The sequence below is a fragment of the Homalodisca vitripennis genome, chromosome 1 (assembly GCF_021130785.1).
Source record: "Homalodisca vitripennis isolate AUS2020 chromosome 1, UT_GWSS_2.1, whole genome shotgun sequence".
NCBI lineage: Eukaryota > Metazoa > Arthropoda > Insecta > Hemiptera > Cicadellidae > Homalodisca > Homalodisca vitripennis.
Window position 1 is genome coordinate 175,251,365 of NC_060207.1, and position 18,935 is coordinate 175,270,299.

The following is an 18,935-nucleotide window of genomic DNA, read 5'->3' on the forward strand; positions in this document are numbered from 1 at the left end:
TTTGTTGTTTTAAAAGTCTGGAGCCGAAGCCACTTATTTGTTTTATATTTGTCCCTAAAACTGTCATGAAATGCCTCTCTAGGTGATCTTCACTTAATGCATGCATAAATCATTGAATATAACATTTCTAGTTATTTGCATTCAACTACTATGGGATTCACGAGAAAAATTAAAAATTGTATGAGATATTTATAGTAATTACCTTAATATTACAAAAAAACTTCAAAATAAATACAAAACTAAAACTTTTTGCATGTTAATCATAGTTTTTTTCTCAAATTTTTAACGTTTAACGCTAGATTTTATATCAAAATCTAAAGGATGTAAAGAATTTTATTAATAAACAATTTAAAAACTACATAATCGTAAGACTTCCGTGTTATTTTTTCTTACGTTATTTTGTGTAAATCCCTAATTTTATATATATCATATATATATCATAAAATTATATATATATATATATATATAATTATATATATATATAATTATATATATATATAAAATTATATATATATATATCATTAGGGATTTACACAAAATAACATATGTGTGTGTGTGTGTATGTGTCTTTATACAATGTCTTTATAGACAAATGTTCACCGACATTTTTGCCATCTATATACAGATTATATTCTTCATCCATACATATGTTTTTCACATATTTCATGCTCTTTATATTTATTCTATATTCATTCAATAGTTATTTATTTTGAAAAGTGTTAAACCTTTAAAAAGTTTTGCCTCCAGTACTAACATTTAAAAGCTTTCATAGTGTGATCAGTTGAAAGACACACAGCCAAGTTCCCCAAGTTTATTAGAGATTACATTATAGAAATGGTAAATCAGCTGCGTTACAAAATTAATATTTTTAATTGTCACTAACAACAAACAATCATAGAAGTTTAGAAAACTCATATGATTATTCAAAATGTGTATATATTCTTAAGAAATTTCGAAAACATTTTCTTTAAATAATTAATTAAATAACTTACGGACTGCCTAATTGTAGTAATATTATTACTACAATTAGTTTGACTATACGTAAAATGCGGATTTTATTCAATATAGTAATTTTTAAATAGTTATTAAAGTCAATATTTTTCATATTTTTATTAAACTTTGAACTGCTTGAGCGATGCATTTGTTCTTCGAGATTCCTTAATTAAGAATATAAATTTTTTCATTATAAAGAATACATTACAAATGTATAACATTTCATTTATAAGCTTAATCTGTTTTATTTACACTGGAATTCATAATTCGAAAACAATAATTAATCTTCAATTTATTAAATTACAAAACATTGTAACATACCTACTTCATACAGCTAATATTTAATGGTTTTTCACTTTAACAATCGAAAATATACCGCCAAATTAAAAGAGTTTCACAAACAACTTATGCAGTTTGCAATAGTTAATTTTTTAATAAATTGAACATTTTCTGAATGGATTCATATTAGTACCTGGACTACAACTAAACGCTTCCGAGAAAGGCGGAAAGTTCATCATAATTCCATTCACCCTGAAACATAAAATTTAAATTATTTTAAAAATTTAACAGCAAATAAAAACAAAATTATGAAATATATTACTAATATATATATATACATAAATTTGTAACTTCCATGTCATACAGCTGTTCAACAAAAATTTGCTTAAGGGGAGCACTTCGCCCTATCTTCGTAATGTTAACATAGGTACACTTATCTCAAGAACTACTTGAGGTATCTTCATAATTCTTTTTTTCATTTAAAGAGGGCTTCTAGGGGAACACGTGGAACCAAAAAAAAAAATTTTTTTTTTGGCATATACCCTAAAAGTTATATATTTTTGTTTTAACGCTTGTCAAAAACCTATATATAAATATGTGTATATGTATGTATATAAATATTGAACTCAGTGAAATGTGATGTTTTTAGTGGTTCCACATATGTAAAACAGTGCTACAAACATACAAAAAAAATTTTCATATTCTACCATTTGTAGTTTTTGAGAAAAATGTTACTTTTGTATTGAAAACCGCAACTTTCGGAAAAACACAAAAAACGGAAAAAAAAAAATACTGCTTTATACCTTTTTCAGTACATTCCAGGTGCATAGGCTGGCTGATCTCCTTCCTGCTCCTCATATTCATCCTCCAGACTTCTTTTTAGTAAGTTTTTCTTCTGTCTAATTTTTTTCTCTATATCTTTCTTGAGCTTTCTCTGCCTTCCAAATTCGCCGCGGTCAAGCTTTTTCATTGCTGTAATAAAATGCTGCCCTGGTGACACTCCTATTTCTTGAAAATACTTTGCATTTGCCAATGTAGCCATCATTAAAAGCTGTAAACAGCTTTCATATATGCCAAATTTCAAAAGTTTTAATCTCCACAAATGTTCTTTTAGGTATGTAGGTCCAAATGACATTGTTGAGGGACTCATTGGGATTTTTGAGTTTTTCCCTTAGTACATTTGCCCAGTAGAGTTGGATTGGCTAGATCTTTGAAAAAAATAGGTTTAATAAATGTCATTAGGTTTTCAGGCAAGTGAAAATGGCTGCCATGATCATAGTTTTCATTGGATTTTACGGCTTTGCGGTACTTACACCAGGTTTTCTTCATCATCTGGACATTAGTCCATGTTGAGGCCTTTTCATTAGAAGACATCACATGGAAAAACTCTGCCCAAATGGCTTTTTTCATGTCTTCAACAGAGTTTGTGTTGCGTCTAATTGCCAATCCGTAGTATTTTTGGAGCTGAATAATGGCAGAATCTGTTAGCTTGTTCTTGCCGCCAAGTCGTGAGCCGTCAGGGAGTGTTTTAGTCTTAGCTTTTAGATTTTTTAATCTCGATCCCATCCGTTTCTGGACATGGCCTATGCATTCTATCTTTGTTATGGCAGTATCACCATAGGGCTTGGCTTCGCATACACTGGAGTACGCCTTGCTGTCTCCATCACCAAGGTATTCAAGGTTAACGAGCCTCATACAATGCCTGCGAGCGCTGAAAAATTGCGACTGCTCCAGCAACTTCCATGGCTCCACTAGAACCTTCAAAGTTTGCGATACAGCCATCACCATGCGTGTTGTTTAGTCTATTAGTGCATCTGCAATATTTAGATAAAATCTCGATGTCTAGGACCTTACCGGTTGATAAAGATGTCACTGATACCACTCCATTTAGTGAAAGGTGACCCCGCTTCTGCCATTGAGCCATCAGCAGCTATAGCGAGGTCTCTGCAACCATCATTATCCGATACAGCTTCTTGCCACAGCACTTTGCATTGACTTCTTACACACTAACTCAGCAATTGAACCCAAGTAATGCTCATGTTCATGATATCTCAAAGGCGGAGGTGTAAGATTCATAAAAGCGCAAATTTTCTCCGCAGCCACTCTACCTTTGCTATGTTACGCATAGCATAAACCAAAACGAAGATTTAGGTCATAAAAATGTGTTAGGCCTATCAGACTTTGCTTCATTCTGATTAGTGTTAGGCCTGACTAATTCAGAGTTTGTCACAGTAATAGTGTTTTCAACAATCAGAACAGCTGACTATAATTTTTGATGCTAGGCCTACAATGTGTTTTACTTTGTAAACAAGTTGGCCATGGCAAATTTTTACACACTGAAACGTTACTAAGAGCCTCATTCAACAATCCTATATTAACTATACAGTTTTCAGACTCATCATTTTCATTCAATTGGTTACTGTTTCAAAAAAGGACTGACCTTCTTAGAAGATGCACTTTGAGGTCTTGGCCTATCCACATTTGGAGTATTGGTACCTCGATTGTTACTTGATCCTGAGAAACTAGGGCCTAGGACTAGTTGGAGGGTTATGTTGATTTCCTTTGAAAACGCGTTTCTTGAAAGCAGGCTTTGAACGTGGCATTATAAAAATTCACTACACTTATAACAAAAAAATACTCAGAAACTCTCCACTAAACTCACAAAAAACCATAATCATTTTACGTAATTTTCACTCTCTAAAACAGAAATGTCAGTAACCAAAACATGTATGCTACCTAGGTTATAAGCAATGGTTATAAAAACAGATGTTTTGTTGGTTAGTGTAAGTTGTTGACATAACAAAACTGTCACTGCCAACCAAATCATGAACATGACTGCAACGAAGTAGTACTATAACAGCACCATTCAAAGTGTGACTGCTACAGGCCCGAAACTGCCTGCAGGCCTATTTAAAAAAAAATATTTCGGACACTTCTAGTCATCATAAAAAAAATTTAATACCACCATTGTTATCGGGAAATTCCAAACTTTTAATAAAAAAAAAAAAAAAAAATTTGTAATTTTTGAGATTTTTTACGAAGTGCTCCCCTTAAACTTCATTATTTTAGCTAACAAATAAAAAAAATTATTATTAATAAATGTTTCCTAAAACTGTAATCATTTTATAATTTAACTTTTGAATTTTAAAGTTTATCCAAGAGCATTAAAAGTGTGACTTTTATTCTTTTATTACGTTCACGTTAAATTCGAGCTCTTTGTAATTAGAGTAGTCGCCGAAGAATGTGTGGATGGAAACAAATAGTTCAGAATCATTACATTTCATCAACTATTAGAATAGAATATAAATAAAGTGGACATTGAAAACAAAATAATTTTTAAAACACGTTAAAGGTTTTAGCAAGCAAAACAGCTTAAGGTTGTAGCAAACATACTAAACGCAGCCTGGAACGTTTTACTGCCAATAACACTCGCAAAGTCAATTTAGAACAATTTTCCACTCTATTACATTTTTTCGTTGTTATCCTTCTAATATATAGATGCATTGTTATTCTTAAGCACTTAATCGAATAATCAATATAATCGTAAAAATGCTTAGGTATGAAGAGAAAATGAGCTTTCATTCTGCAATACGAGTCTATAAAACAAGGAATTACCTTTCGGGGGGAGGTGTATGAAAGTCTTTCTCCACAAGAATGATGTAATCCTCCGCCGACATATCACTGCAGTACACCTACAATATGACATTAGTATTGAGTAACATGTTTTCTTATCTTTGTAATTATTAAGAGTGAAATAACTGTAAATAAAAATAACAATTTTAGCGTATAAAATTGGTTATAAAACCATTTAAGCCCTTGTTTAAATAGATTAATTGTATGAAAGTTTTTTTTTTTATTATTACTATTCATATTCTAGCCTGACATACAGATTAAATTTTGCAAATGTCTTCTTATCATTTAAATGTTTTTCTTATCATGTTTTCTTATTTTTGTAATTATTAAGAGTGAAATAACTGTAAATAAAAATAACAATTGTAGTGTATAAAATTGGTTAGAAAACCATTTAAGCCCTTGTTTAAATAGATTAATTGTATGAAAGTTTTTTTTATTATTACTATTCATATTCTAGCCTGACATACAGATTAAATTTTGCAAATGTTTTCTTATCATTTAAATGTTTTTCTTATCATGTTTTCTTATCTTTGTAATTATTAAGAGTGAAATAACTGTAAATAATAATAACAACTGTAGCGTATAAAATTGGTTAGAAAACCATTTAAGCCCTTGTTAAAATAAATTAATTGTATGAAACTTTTTTTTATTATTACTATTCATATTCTAGCCTAACATACAGATTAAATTTTGCAAATGTCTTCTTATCATTTAAATGTTTTTCTTATCATGTTTTCTTATCTTTGTAATTATTAAGAGTGAAATAACTGTAAATAAAAATAACAATTTTAGTGTATAAAATTGGTTGGAAAACCATTTAAGCCCTTGTTTAAATAGATTAATTGTATGAAACTTTTTTTATTATTACTATTCATATTCTAGCCTGACATACAGATTAAATTTTGCGCAATGTGAATTAAATGTCTTCTTATCATTTAAATGTTTTTCTTATCATGTTTTCTTGTTGTTTAAATAGATTAATTGTATGAAACTTTTTTTTATTATTACTATTCATATTCTAGCCTGACATACAGATTAAATTTTTCAAATTTTTATTACCTTATATGATCATAAATTTTTATGGATAGAAATTCTATGAATGTATTATTTACATACATTTGTATGTAACTTGTTCTTTTCTAGATTTAGTGAACTACGGAAGATAGCCTAGAATTAAAACGTCTGTTTTTCTACAAATCTAGATGAGGTTAGATATTGTTACATTAACTATGTCAATAAAATCAGATCTTAAGCAGCAGTACATAAAGCACTGAATAAGAAGGAAATGCACAAAGAAACAACACGAATTTAATGTATAAATGTATGTATAATGTATAAAAGTGTTCAGGTGACTTAAGAGTGCAATCAACTTCACGTCATCTTATTAAGAGCAATTCGAAGTTATAAGAGCAGAGCTGATTTATGACCGAAGGCCTGAAATATTAGAAGCTTTACGGTTTCCATCTGCTTAGTTCCGGGAATCTACTACTCCTAAACAGAAGTATTTGATACCCACATCAATATTTTCGAAATAGGGATAGTACTCGATAATACTCTGAAATTTTTAGATTATGTATCTAAAAGAGACTTAATATGTTTAAAATATTATAACTTTCAATTCCACGGCTGGATAAATGGACTAGTCCAATAGTTATGTTACAAAATGTGTAACACTTCGTGCTGTATATTCACTAGTGATACAAAACGTAATGTACATTTTGTAACATGTAACGACAGCAAATTTCCAAACCGCTATTATAATTTCAAACCTCTTATAATCAATAACACGCACCAAACAAAGTATTCCAATGTATTATAAGTTTTATCAGTACTCTAATTTGAGATGTATCCCACCACCCGCATTGTCAACCAACTGATCAAACTCCCTGTTTACTAGACTGTAGAAGATCAGCATCTGCAGATATGATGTATTTTTTAGGAACAGCTTAGCAAGGTTAAAAATACAGATACCTAACTTAAAGTTAAGTGACGGATAAAATTAATGATATTTTTTAATTATTACATATCTATATAACAGGTACAATATTTTTCATATTTTTATAATGTACGATTACATATTTATTTTAAAAATTAAGCAGAATAGTGAAGAGGCCTTTATGTTAGTTTTTAAATAGAATACGAACATTGAATACATATATAGAAGGAAATACAGATCCTATAGGGGTATATAGAGTGGCCATACATACTCTATAAAACTTTACCATTTGATTTGTTAGGTCGAAATAAGTCAGAAGCGTTATATAAAGTATGGACCTATCTTGAATATTTTACCATATGTCTGCCTGTTAGTGTTTTATACCTTTAAATTGAATAAAGGTATAAAGTTCAAAATTGCCATATGCTTAGGTTAATTACGATCTGGTTTAAGAATGGCGGCGATGTTTTTCACTTTATCATATTAATCAATCGCAAATTTTACTTTGCACGCGTGTATAACGTTTATCGACCTTTATTGTGTTGTTAGTAACATTATTCTCTACTAGAATGCGCGCGCTCCATTACATCAGCTTGTCTATAAAGCATCAGCTGGCGATTTGCATTGTTTGCATATTTTCGTCTGTTAAGACGCTCGCTCATGTTAACGTTATCATGGATTCACCGAATAATCCTCCAACATTAATCAAATTCCTATTTGCCATTATATTGTTTTGTGTATAAATAAACATTTGAAAAATATTGTAAAAAGTAAAGTAATTCTTTTCATAATCAAATTATCTGTAATTATCTAACTTCTAAATCACTTAATTTTTATATTTTCCCAGAATGTAAAAAAAAAAAACTTTTTCTTAATGTAATAATATATGTAACTATGTTATGGTCATTTTCAAACTGTTTGCAACACAGATATTTTAGCTGTGGTCTTTTTTGCATGTTCCTTTTTATAAGACAATAACTTTAAAAACTTTACTTTAAAAAAGTTTCCCCTCATAGGGTTAAACATACAGTCATTGTATTTACAAAATGTTTTAATGGCTGTTTTAAATGGGTTATTTACGAAATTTACTAAAAAATCAATTAAGTTAAATTCTCGTACTTAAAATTTTATTAGATTAATATACGTTAAAGCTGTAATTACTAGTTTATTACTATTGATTCTACTTAGGAAACAATGTCATTTACAGTATGAAAAATGCGATGGTTGTATTGATAAAGCTAACAAAATTCTTCATTTAAAAACTAAAGGGCTCAGGAAAAGAACATGATGACATTTTATTCAATTTTCAGTTTCCTATCAATTTATGCTGGTACAACTGGGATCTAAATGGTGACACAGTATTAAGGGGAATAAAATTATTCCTCCACAGATATTTGAGAAAGAAAAATCCGTGGTCTGTGAGATAACTTGATAAGTAAAGTTCACTGTGGGGAAGAATTTGATAACTCCGTAATTTATTTTGGAGCTACCGTTATTGCAACTGCAGTAGATGGAATGTTTGAAATGTGCAGCATAAATTACAAGGTATATTTTGTTTAATGTGATAAATAGTTCAGGTGTCTTATTGTTGTTAATTTTATAAAGTTCAGTGTGGTATCTTTTGTCCAACATCATAATAACTAACATTCTTGGCTTTACAAGAAACCGGACTTTGGTTATCATTTTTGTTTAGGTGCAAATTCTTTTTTCTTAGTGTTTACTTTACTTTCTGGAGATGAACGAATTGAAACTGTGTACATATTTCTTTTGTATTTTTTAGCCTTCTACAGTTAAGGGCTAAGATTCCCTAACTTGATAACTTATGTTCAGTTATCATGTTCATCCCCAAAGAATCTTGCCCTATAGTAATTTTTGCTGCGTATGCTATTGTATAAAATAGTACAATAATTGAAATGATAAAATTAATTACGAAAATGTTTTAATTAGTTGTAATCATTCTTCCCCTGGGCTCTTCAACTGGCACTTCGGTACAACACATGAACAAATAAAACCTAATCTTAAGATCAATTTTGTATAACAGCATGTATTCCATCGAATCAAATTTCATACTGAGTATACAACATTATAGCAATGAGCAAATTTCAGCTTTTTAATGAGAAAATCAGCTGATTATTAATCATTTGTTGAACAACATTAATAACTTTTTATTAAGGTATTTTACATTAGAGATGGCGAAGGGTAAAACCTTAAATATCCTGTTATTGTTTGTCATAGCGAAATAAACTTTGTATCGAAGTGTTCATATAATACATATTTGACTATCCTTAGGCAATTTTCATAAAATCCTCCGTTGTATGAGTTAATTACGATTTGAACACTTTTTATGGCTGCCATTTTTAATCTTGATATGATATTGTTCTAAAAGATTTTTACGAAACATGTCCTTAGTAGATCAAGTATTATAAAATTTTAACTGCATATAAGTAAGGATATAATCGATTTCCTCCAAACAGCAAGACAATAAACTGTGCATGATAAGACATTTCTTACTTATTGTAACCTGTTTGATGGAGAATAATTTATATTTACCCTTATAAACACCATGTATAATACGGATGGAAGGGTACCTGTCCAGCTTGTAAGAGGAACAACTGCGTGGGACTGAGTGCCGTCAGTCCTGGCAGTCGGAAGTCGCCCATGTGGTCCGGGAGACTCCGCCACGTCTCGTAGGCGATCTGCAGGCCACTCACATCAGCCATGTTCTCATTCCGGGTAATGTTCCAGTCGAACTAAAAACATACATGTTTCATTGGAAAATGCGTACAAAAAACAGCACAAGGACACACAGAGTTGTTATCTGTTTCTGTGCGTTTCTTTTTATAAATCTATAAACATTTTCAGAATGTTTTAAAACTTGTATTTTTTTTTATTTGAGAAAATTAAAAACTATGGCTCAGTATGACGATAAAAAGTCACACGTGTTTCCTTAAATTATGACTCCTCGACAGAGTTACCGTGGTCAAGGAAAGCATATGCTGCACATAAATGTACCAAGACATTCCAATCGTGTAGATAAATCCTATCTCTTTAGAGAACATCTCCCAAGGCATGGATTTTCAAAGTGCTAATCTAAAATTATATTTTTGAACCAATTTATAGATTCACGTTTTTGTAGAATACAACTGAAAAATACTATTTTTTTATTTATCAATCGCTCAATACTAAGCCAATTTCGGAGATATCTGTATTAAGTTAGAAATACTGCCACAACAGTTTAAGAAAATAAAAGAAAATTTGGTGTAAGAATGAACCTTAAAGAGTACCTATGGATACTCTGGAAGTACCTTAAAGGTATTTATACCCTTTCTACATCAAATGGTATCTGTTCAAACTGATAAATTAAGAGGATATCCCTACTCTAAATACATACAAAAACAAATAATCCTAAATAAATCGTACTATTTGGATGTTCCATGTCTGCACAACAATATATATATATATATATATATATATATATATATATATATATATATATATATATAGCCTCCAGCAAGCCGAAGGCAGGTTTAATAATGTGCCGTGTAAACGTGTTATAAATCCGATCTAATCTTACCGTATTCGGGGTTTCATCACATCTTACCGTATTCGGGGTTTCATCACTTATGGCACTAACTGCCTTATTTGTGGTGCTAATTTTAGTTAGCACCTCAATACACTCAGCTGATAAGTTAGAGTGACTATTACCTGTACATCGACCAGATCTCCCATGAACTGGACCTTGTGCTGGAACGCTGCTCGATACTGCTTTGCCACACACTCCAGCCTGGCCTCCAGCCGAAGCCTAGCCTCCGGTGTCATCCAGGGACTGCGCAATCCGGTCTCTCCGTAATCCACCCCCAACAGGTCGAACCCGTGTAACATCTCGTGGCTGAATACCAGACCCATCGTGGCGTACGGGATGTACAAGGGCACGTCCTTGTTGAAGTAAGGTTGCGTCAACACGGCTAGCGGTATCACTGGAAGAGCAGAAGGGCCTTTTTACTAGAAGAGTTCATTTTCTATCCTCATATTCAAAAGCAAGTGTTGCTGTTATTTATTGTAATAAATCAATCAAAATGTAAAATAAATTAACTTGGTAATAATTTACAGGCACACATATTACTTAATAGGATATCTCTTAATTTATTACCAACATCAGTTATAATGTTTTGAGATTTTGCACTTCTACGATGTTAAATTACAAATATTAAAAACTTGTAACGTTTTTAAAAGATGCTTATAAAAGATTTGATTAGCATAGTATTCTTAAAGATTTCTAATGAGACAAAAATAATGTTTTACTGGTCTTAGAGTGTATACAGTGCTGGAATTAAATTTAGATTCTGAGGTAAAAAGTTATACTAATTTATTATCCCTTGTTAATGGTTTCGGACTTTTTTTAATTGTCTGAAGCAAGTGTGAAAGAGTGTGTATACGAAATATAACACTGGACACATTATACAATGTTTTTCAATCGCCTGTCAACTTCAATATAGCTCTTTGCTTCTTTAATTAAAAGAAATGTTGATAATTACAAAACTTATAGCGTACATCGTGTTTATATGATGTCCGTTTACAGGTGTTATTCATAAACACATTATTTCGCAAATCTTCCTTCTCATAAATCTTATAAATGTTAGACTACTCGACACTGGGTTTTATAAGGTGGAATACAACCATTTCGATTATAATTCTAAAATTAATTTCAGAGGTTTACTACTAGGATTTCCGTGATGACCGTCAAAACTACTGATGCATCCAACACAATTAAATTTTTAAAAGTTAGCTATTTTAATAGTTCTTCAAATTCTTTATCTAAAAACAGTAAAACGTGTTTTGCTGACCTCCCGTTTTGAAATCATAAAAATTGTCTAAATTAGGAAATTTCTACAACAAACATCGTTGACTTACCTATACTGTTGAGTGTGACGTCGTAGAAAGCGTTTACAACAAAAGGGAAAGCCCATCTGTAAAAAAATTACAATCTATAATACAACTTGTGAGAAAACATCTTTATTTGTATAAATCTGTTAGTTTCAAATAAAGAACATATATTTAACATGTCGAAATACGTTGATCAAAGACAGTTTCACTATATTTGGGGCTACACTGCTTTTGCTACGCAGAAATCTTTTACATGCATTGTGTTCACTCAGTGGAGAAGATCCTGTTTTTATATTTTTTACGAGTATTCAACAAATATATATTATCATTCGTTTATAACTTGTGCTGTGAATATTGTAATATTATGAATAATTAAAATTAAAACTATACCTTCTTTTCTTTATTAAATACTTACTTTTTATCAGATGGTTGCTCCTTATGGAAGTCCCCCGGTGGAGTCCTGATCTGTTTGTACCTTGTGATTACGTTGTGGAAGAAATCGTGTTCAGTCACATCCATCTGATGAATAAAAGTAAACGATTTATTAAATTCATTATATTTTTATTAAACAATTATAGATAAAATACTGATTTTGCATAATTTGAAATGTCCCTATTTTATATTTTTTATCTTGTTCCGTTACGAAACATGTGAATAAACATCCTACGTAACAGAACTGAATACAAATAATGTAAACTTCTCACTCAGACTATCTCTTCACTTCCGCCAGACTGTCTCAATAACTTTACAACAGCAATTTCCGTTCTGTGAAATGATCTGCCAAGATAAACAACTCCCTCTTTACTTACATCATCTCGTATCTCCTCAGAATCTATTGACATGCTGGCTCTGAAATAACAGATGACGTAACCAATACTTAAATCAATATAAAAAATTGAAATGTTTCTCTGTATTTTATGTAAAATACTTGTATTAAATGTAGCAAAGTTATATATTTGAAATATAAAACAATTGACTTGTGTATCGATAGAGCTTCATACACAAGTACTATATAAAAAATAATCTTATTTAGATAATTATTTGAAATTTTACTATATCATTGTAATATATTGAAACTTGATATAGTACAAACTTCTAATAATAGTTGAGAACATTTACAAAAACACAGCATTGGCTATTTTAATTTGGTTATGAAAATTGCATAGTTTCCTGTTCATACGTGTCAGAAGATAAAATTATTAAAGCATACTATAATGCTTGTTAACATATTTAGGTGAGTTACTATTTTATCCCATTTTGTTATGAATCTTAGTATTACTACAATTCAACAAATTTAAAGTCATGTAATGAAACCTTTAGATTGTTCTAGGTTAAAAAAACTGTACATACACTTATTTAGGGAATGAATAGAATATATTTTTCATTTTAAATTTGAATAACATACAATATTTGGTTCCATGGTTCACAAAATTCAAATGTTGTCAAAATTAAAAGTGACTTCATCTTCTTAACTTCAAAGTAAGTATGATATACTGGAATACGCAAATTATTCGGCACATTCTAGCATAAAGACATTCCGAGTTCTAGTAATTTCGAGTGTTAACGAACAAATAAACACAGTGATCTAAAAGAGGCCAATGGATAACGCCGCACTGAACGCAAGGAAGACTGCATTCAAGAGTAAATCAAAATCCAGGAGAGAGGGAGGGAGGGAGAGATGGAGGAAGGGAGGAGGGAGAGAGAGTAAGTGAGTGAGTGAGACGGAGAGAGAGAAAGAGAGAGATAGAGAGCGCGCAATCATAAATATACAACTCCTAAATGTTATGGAATAACTCTATCCTTTTCCTTTAACACCTAAACCTTAATTCCTATCTTCCTACTTGGTCCATGAGGGCTGTGAGGTACGTCTGGTTCCAGAGCTGTGGCCATGTGAGGAAGTGACCTCTGAGCGCTGCCACCTTCCGCAGGGCAGCAGTCCTGGACATGTCATCGAGCCACGACAGAGTCTTTATTCTGTTCTCCAATGTCCTTCTTAGTTTGTTAAACATGTCACGAACCTGAAAAATGAGAGGAAATCTTATGATAGAACAGGCAACAGCATCACACCGACCTTGAAGTATTCAGCCAATTATATAGTCTAATATATACAATTAAACATATACGTATATAGCCTAAGGTAATACAAAAATTTAATGCTGTTTGCAAAACAGTTTAATTTAAAAACAGCGTATCTTAGTATACTTCTAAATTCTACTAACTTCCACGTATAATCGAAAAATATGATTAAATGTTTGTGTCTTGTGTCGGTTCCTTTCTTAGACAACAAAACTATAAAAGGATAGCAAAGAATTAAGTCTGTAAAATTTGTACGGTATTACATCTTATTATTTATTATAGTTCTTGAGTTAAGGTTGTTAAGATGTACACAAATTTCCGTTTCCTACAAGCGCAGCGTATCGAAATCCCATTAAGTGATTAGTTATTAATGGTTTATCCACAACTAACAAAGTGTATTTTGGGTGGTAAGGAGGTCCAAGTAATTCGGTTTCAATTGTTATACATACTAAACCATCAATCTATAAACTCAATATGAGATTCATACAGTAAATGTTGTTACTACTAGCAATTTTGGAGAGTGTGTGTTGTAAGACGTGTAAACTCCCAGATTGTGATTAAAAATTATATTAATCCTCTATATTATATATGTATTAAAAAATCCTGAGAGTTCCATTATTTTGTATTATTACTTGAGTATATATATTATTATCAGTTTTATATTATGACACATTTAATTGAGGAATGAACTGTTTTATTTATTCAGCCATTAGTACATTTCTATTCTTGTTTTCTCGCTTGTACATGAAAGATATCGCAGGATCATGTGATTATCATGTGAGAACGAGTATGCTGTATGTCCACCTACCCTGACACTGAGATGATGTAGGTATTGCGGAGTATACTGCGTCACGTACAAGGCACTGACCGGTTGGCTCATCACGTTCATGCAGACCTTCATACAAAACGATGGACGGTCGTTATCGCTCAGTGTCGAGTTGACCAGCTCGTTCAGGATGTCAGTGGCAAAAATGAGCAGCAGCGTGTTGTGGATTATTCTGTGTATTTGAAGAAATGTTCATTGTTATTGGAAGAAACACGTTTAACACTGGAAATCTGTCGTTATCATGAATCTTATATACTGAGCATAAAACTTATATACATCGTATAAAGTATCAAGTAATCAATATACATTCCATATGTTATCACAGGTATGGATAGTCTCAAGCCATTCAGAAGAAAATACAATTTTGTTGTCGAACTAACCTTAGGGTCACTCTGTATTGACCGTACTATTTTAACTGATTTGTATTTTTTTTTTTATTCTATCAAGTTTCATGAGTTACAATCAATAGTTTAAATAAAATTAGTTTCTTTTTCTGTAACATGATTTCCAAACAATGTTGAGTGTTGTAATAGGTAAGGAGTTCCACTGACATGACTGAGCGCACCTGTTACCTGGGCTGGAAGTGGGCCAGAGTGCGAGTGAGGCCGGCCATGTAGTTAGGAGCCATCACGTACACAGTGTCCGAGGAGTATACCGTCGTACTGAACACTTCCTGCAGCAGGGGTTTCCACTGGACCTGTGCAGACACGTTCAACTCATTACTGTACCTTGTTTCTGTTCGGTATTATTCCTTTCAATGAGCTATAGAACACTTTACATCTACCTAATATCGGCTTGGCTTCATAGAGTACTGCAAGAGCAAAGAGAAATTGACAAATAAATAAAGTTCTATACATAAATAGGACTTGTTATCATAACAATGAGAGTCTATACATATAGTTCGGTCAATGGAGGCTTAAAAAATGTGGATTTATTGAAGTTATGTTTTGTTTTGCATTCTGAAGAGCATACTGTTGAGCATATCAAGGAATCAAGGATTTTGTACAGCATCAAATAATTACTAGTTTTTTATAAGTTACAGTGTTACCAATCAGCCCTATGTTTATAAATATCGTTTTGATTAAAAGAACAGTTTGTACACAAATGTTTAAAATCAAAGAACCAGAGGTGAAATTTTGTTGCAATAAAACTTGTGTAACTCTTCTTATCTTGAAAAAATGAAATGAGCCGATTAAAATAAGATTTACGTACTCAAATTTCAACAATTTCCAGCTGTTGTACCACAAAGGTGTTATCCTGATAAAGATAAGTTGGGCAAAGTTATGAGGGTTTTGGTGATATATCGATTGAAAACATTTGAACTCGTAGATAGTACAAGATTTTAAAGCTTCATCCACTCAACTAAAGAAATTACTAGGAAGCGTAAATATTTTAATATACACTAGTATATTTCAAGTTATTCTTTTATGTATACTAATAAAATGTTTTAAATTGCCTCGCAACACCATACAGACAAACGTGAGTTAATTGAATACATGTAAATGTTTTACTTACTTCGTAACACAAACTAGTTGTAGGTATGCCTAGTTTGATACTCACAAAATCATAGAGGCTCTGCAACTCCGGAAAAGTGCTGCTTAGGTAAGAATCCTGCTGCTGGAGTCTGTGGGCTAACTCTTTGGCTCGTGGGTACAACTAGAAGAGTTGAAAAAGACGGTTTAGATAAAAAAGAACTTAGAATATTTTACTTAGTTCCATTAAATATAAAGTGTTTATTATGTTCCAATCGTTTAGAGGAGTAATAAAACTATCTGTAAGGAATAAATGCATCTAGCACACGCTACCGTATAACCGTATAGTTCACATAATAACTAATTTTGCAAAATTAATCTCAAAATCCATCTGAAGGACTTTGTTTTAATTTTTATATTAAGGTATTTGGCATCAGGACAAAATGAACATTATACTTTACTCCAGAATACTTTGATTAATAATAAACATTAAATCTAACTTTAGACAACATTGGTAAACGAAAACCCAAAACGAGAGTTGAAGTTGAAAATATTGTATGTGATGTCTGGATATCTCTAGATTTTGGAATTCTTTTGTTTAATAAAAGTTTAAGCTTTGCTTATTTCGCTAAGTAGACACAAAATACAAAAAAGCGCTGAGCTTTTACTCTGTCACTGCATATTTGACATGTTTTGTGTTTTTAGAAGGAGTATGTTTGGGCCTCATATATTACATAGTGCAATCTACGGAAAAGTCCGATTTTAATTAAAATCTTATTTAAGACATCGATTGATAATAACTTTATGACAACTCAACTTAGATCTTCAATCTGGTATTCAATACTAAAACCAGTTAATTCTGCAAAATATATCTCAAAATCCAGCCCAAGAACATTGCTTAAACTTTCGGGAACCTTTTTTCAGACAAAGGTCAGCCAACTTGGTAAATTCATAGACATTTCTAACCAATTCTATTACTTATACATACATTGGTCTAAAACCCGTTTATAAATCAGACATTGGCATTACGCAGATTCAAAATAGCGTACATGGTGTGTAAAATGTAACACAGGACTGTGTGTACTTACTCAGAGTGCTCTATTTCGTGATTTCTTTCGTCCTATACCAAACGGTGACTATTTAAAGGATCAATATTGATCATATTTCAACATCCGCCATTGTGGGGAGGAGGAACAAAAAAAATATTTTTTTTTTTTCAAACTTTTCAAACTTTTTTTATTGTATTTTATTAAAATATACATTTTTCCGAGTTCATTGATATATATAATACACCTGGGTTATCTAAATATTTCATTACAAAATAAATCCTTGAACTTTTGTTGCAGGGTCAGTTTTTACTAGAATATTTTCGCTTGCATACATACGTATGTCTACCCCATCATTTCTGTTGCTATTTAATTTTGCTTCATTTGGCAACACTGAATATAGACAACTGCTTACTGTCTTCTGTTGCTAGGGGAATAAAATATTGTAAACATAACCTGTTTGTTTGTTATTGTTTTATGGACGTTATTAGTTTCTGTGAAAGTTTTTACTAACGTTTGTGATTCTTACAATTTCGTTTATTGGTTGTATTATTTATTCATAATGCCTAGACCTACTTATAAAACAAATAAAAGCAGGAAAGGAGTTGGTGGACGTGGAAAAAAGAAGGTAGTACAAGGTGTACCTGTACATTCATCTGCTAGTGTTCCTAGCTCTCCTAGGCCTAGGCCTACCAAAGCGTCGAGCTCATCAAAGAAAATTGACTTTTCGGAGTACAGCCAATATGCTACAGATCATAGCTATAAGAATGAAATTATAAATATCAGTATACTATCAGAGAAACTCCAAGAATTTTCTCTTTGCAAAAACTGTAAGAAAAATGGTTTACAGTTGCGTTCCATGAATTATGTTGGCTTAGTGTCGAAACTAGAACTCTTTTGCACACATTGTAACTTTTGTGAAGAATTTAACAACTCTAAAAAAGTTGACATACCTAATGTAGCAAGTAAGAAGTTTTTTGATGTAAATATTAGATTAGGTGTAATGGCCTGCGATGCATTGGAAAAGGTCAGACCGCTGCGCAAAACTTTATGCGGCATCCTGAACCTCCCCCAGCCTCCTACAAAATTCCGACCCTATAACACGGTATTTCACGAAAAATGTAAACAGGTGGCTTTAGAATCTATGACCAGAGCTGTTGAAGGAGCTGTAGAAGAAAATAAAGCTATAATTGAAGAGGAAAAAAAAAACTAATCCTGAACTGCAAACGGATTCTCGTGACATATGTGCGGGTTTTGATGGTACGTGGCAGCGTAGAGGCCACCAATCCCTAAATGGTGTGGTCACATGTACCAGCATTGACCAGTGGCAAGGTGATGGACATTGAGGTTCTATCCAAGTATTACCTTTGCCTGGATAAAACCTAACCATGAGATAGCTTGTGCAGCAAACCATCAGGGCTCAAGCGGCAGCATGGAAGGCGTGGGGTGCAAAAAATATCTTTAGCAGGTCAATAGATAAGTACAATGTCAAATATGTGAAATACTTTGGTGATGGGGATAGCAATAGTTTTTTCTGGTATAGTTGCTAATAGTCCCTATGGAAACACTAAAAATAGAAAAATTGGAATGTGTGAATCATGTTATGAAACGTAATGGGTGCAAGATACGTACACTAAAGAAGACGGACATGAAAAAGAAAAAAGTAGAGGATGGTAAAAGTTTGGGAGGGAAAAATCGTCTAACTGACAGTAAAATAGATCAAATCCAGTCTTATTATGGTAAAGCCTATAAAAGAGAACAAAAACTGACTTAGAAGGGATGCGAAGGGC

General features: G+C 31.9%; 1 protein-coding gene across 1 annotated transcript in view; it reads right to left on the minus strand.

The window, feature by feature from the left end:
• Positions 1–510: 510 nt before the first annotated feature.
• LOC124352751 (neprilysin-1-like) overlaps positions 511–18,935 on the minus strand; it is a 117,819-nt gene continuing 99,394 nt past the window's right edge. Inside the window, exons 8-17 of the mRNA XM_046802406.1 lie at positions 16,188–16,283; positions 15,200–15,324; positions 14,610–14,799; positions 13,567–13,743; positions 12,141–12,244; positions 11,753–11,808; positions 10,547–10,818; positions 9,430–9,591; positions 4,888–4,964; positions 511–1,524 (exon numbers count right to left, since the gene is read on the minus strand). Coding sequence (XP_046658362.1) covers positions 1,425–1,524; positions 4,888–4,964; positions 9,430–9,591; positions 10,547–10,818; positions 11,753–11,808; positions 12,141–12,244; positions 13,567–13,743; positions 14,610–14,799; positions 15,200–15,324; positions 16,188–16,283 — 1,359 coding nt within the window. The 3' untranslated portion in view covers positions 511–1,424. The remainder of the gene's footprint in view (positions 1,525–4,887; positions 4,965–9,429; positions 9,592–10,546; positions 10,819–11,752; positions 11,809–12,140; positions 12,245–13,566; positions 13,744–14,609; positions 14,800–15,199; positions 15,325–16,187; positions 16,284–18,935) is intronic.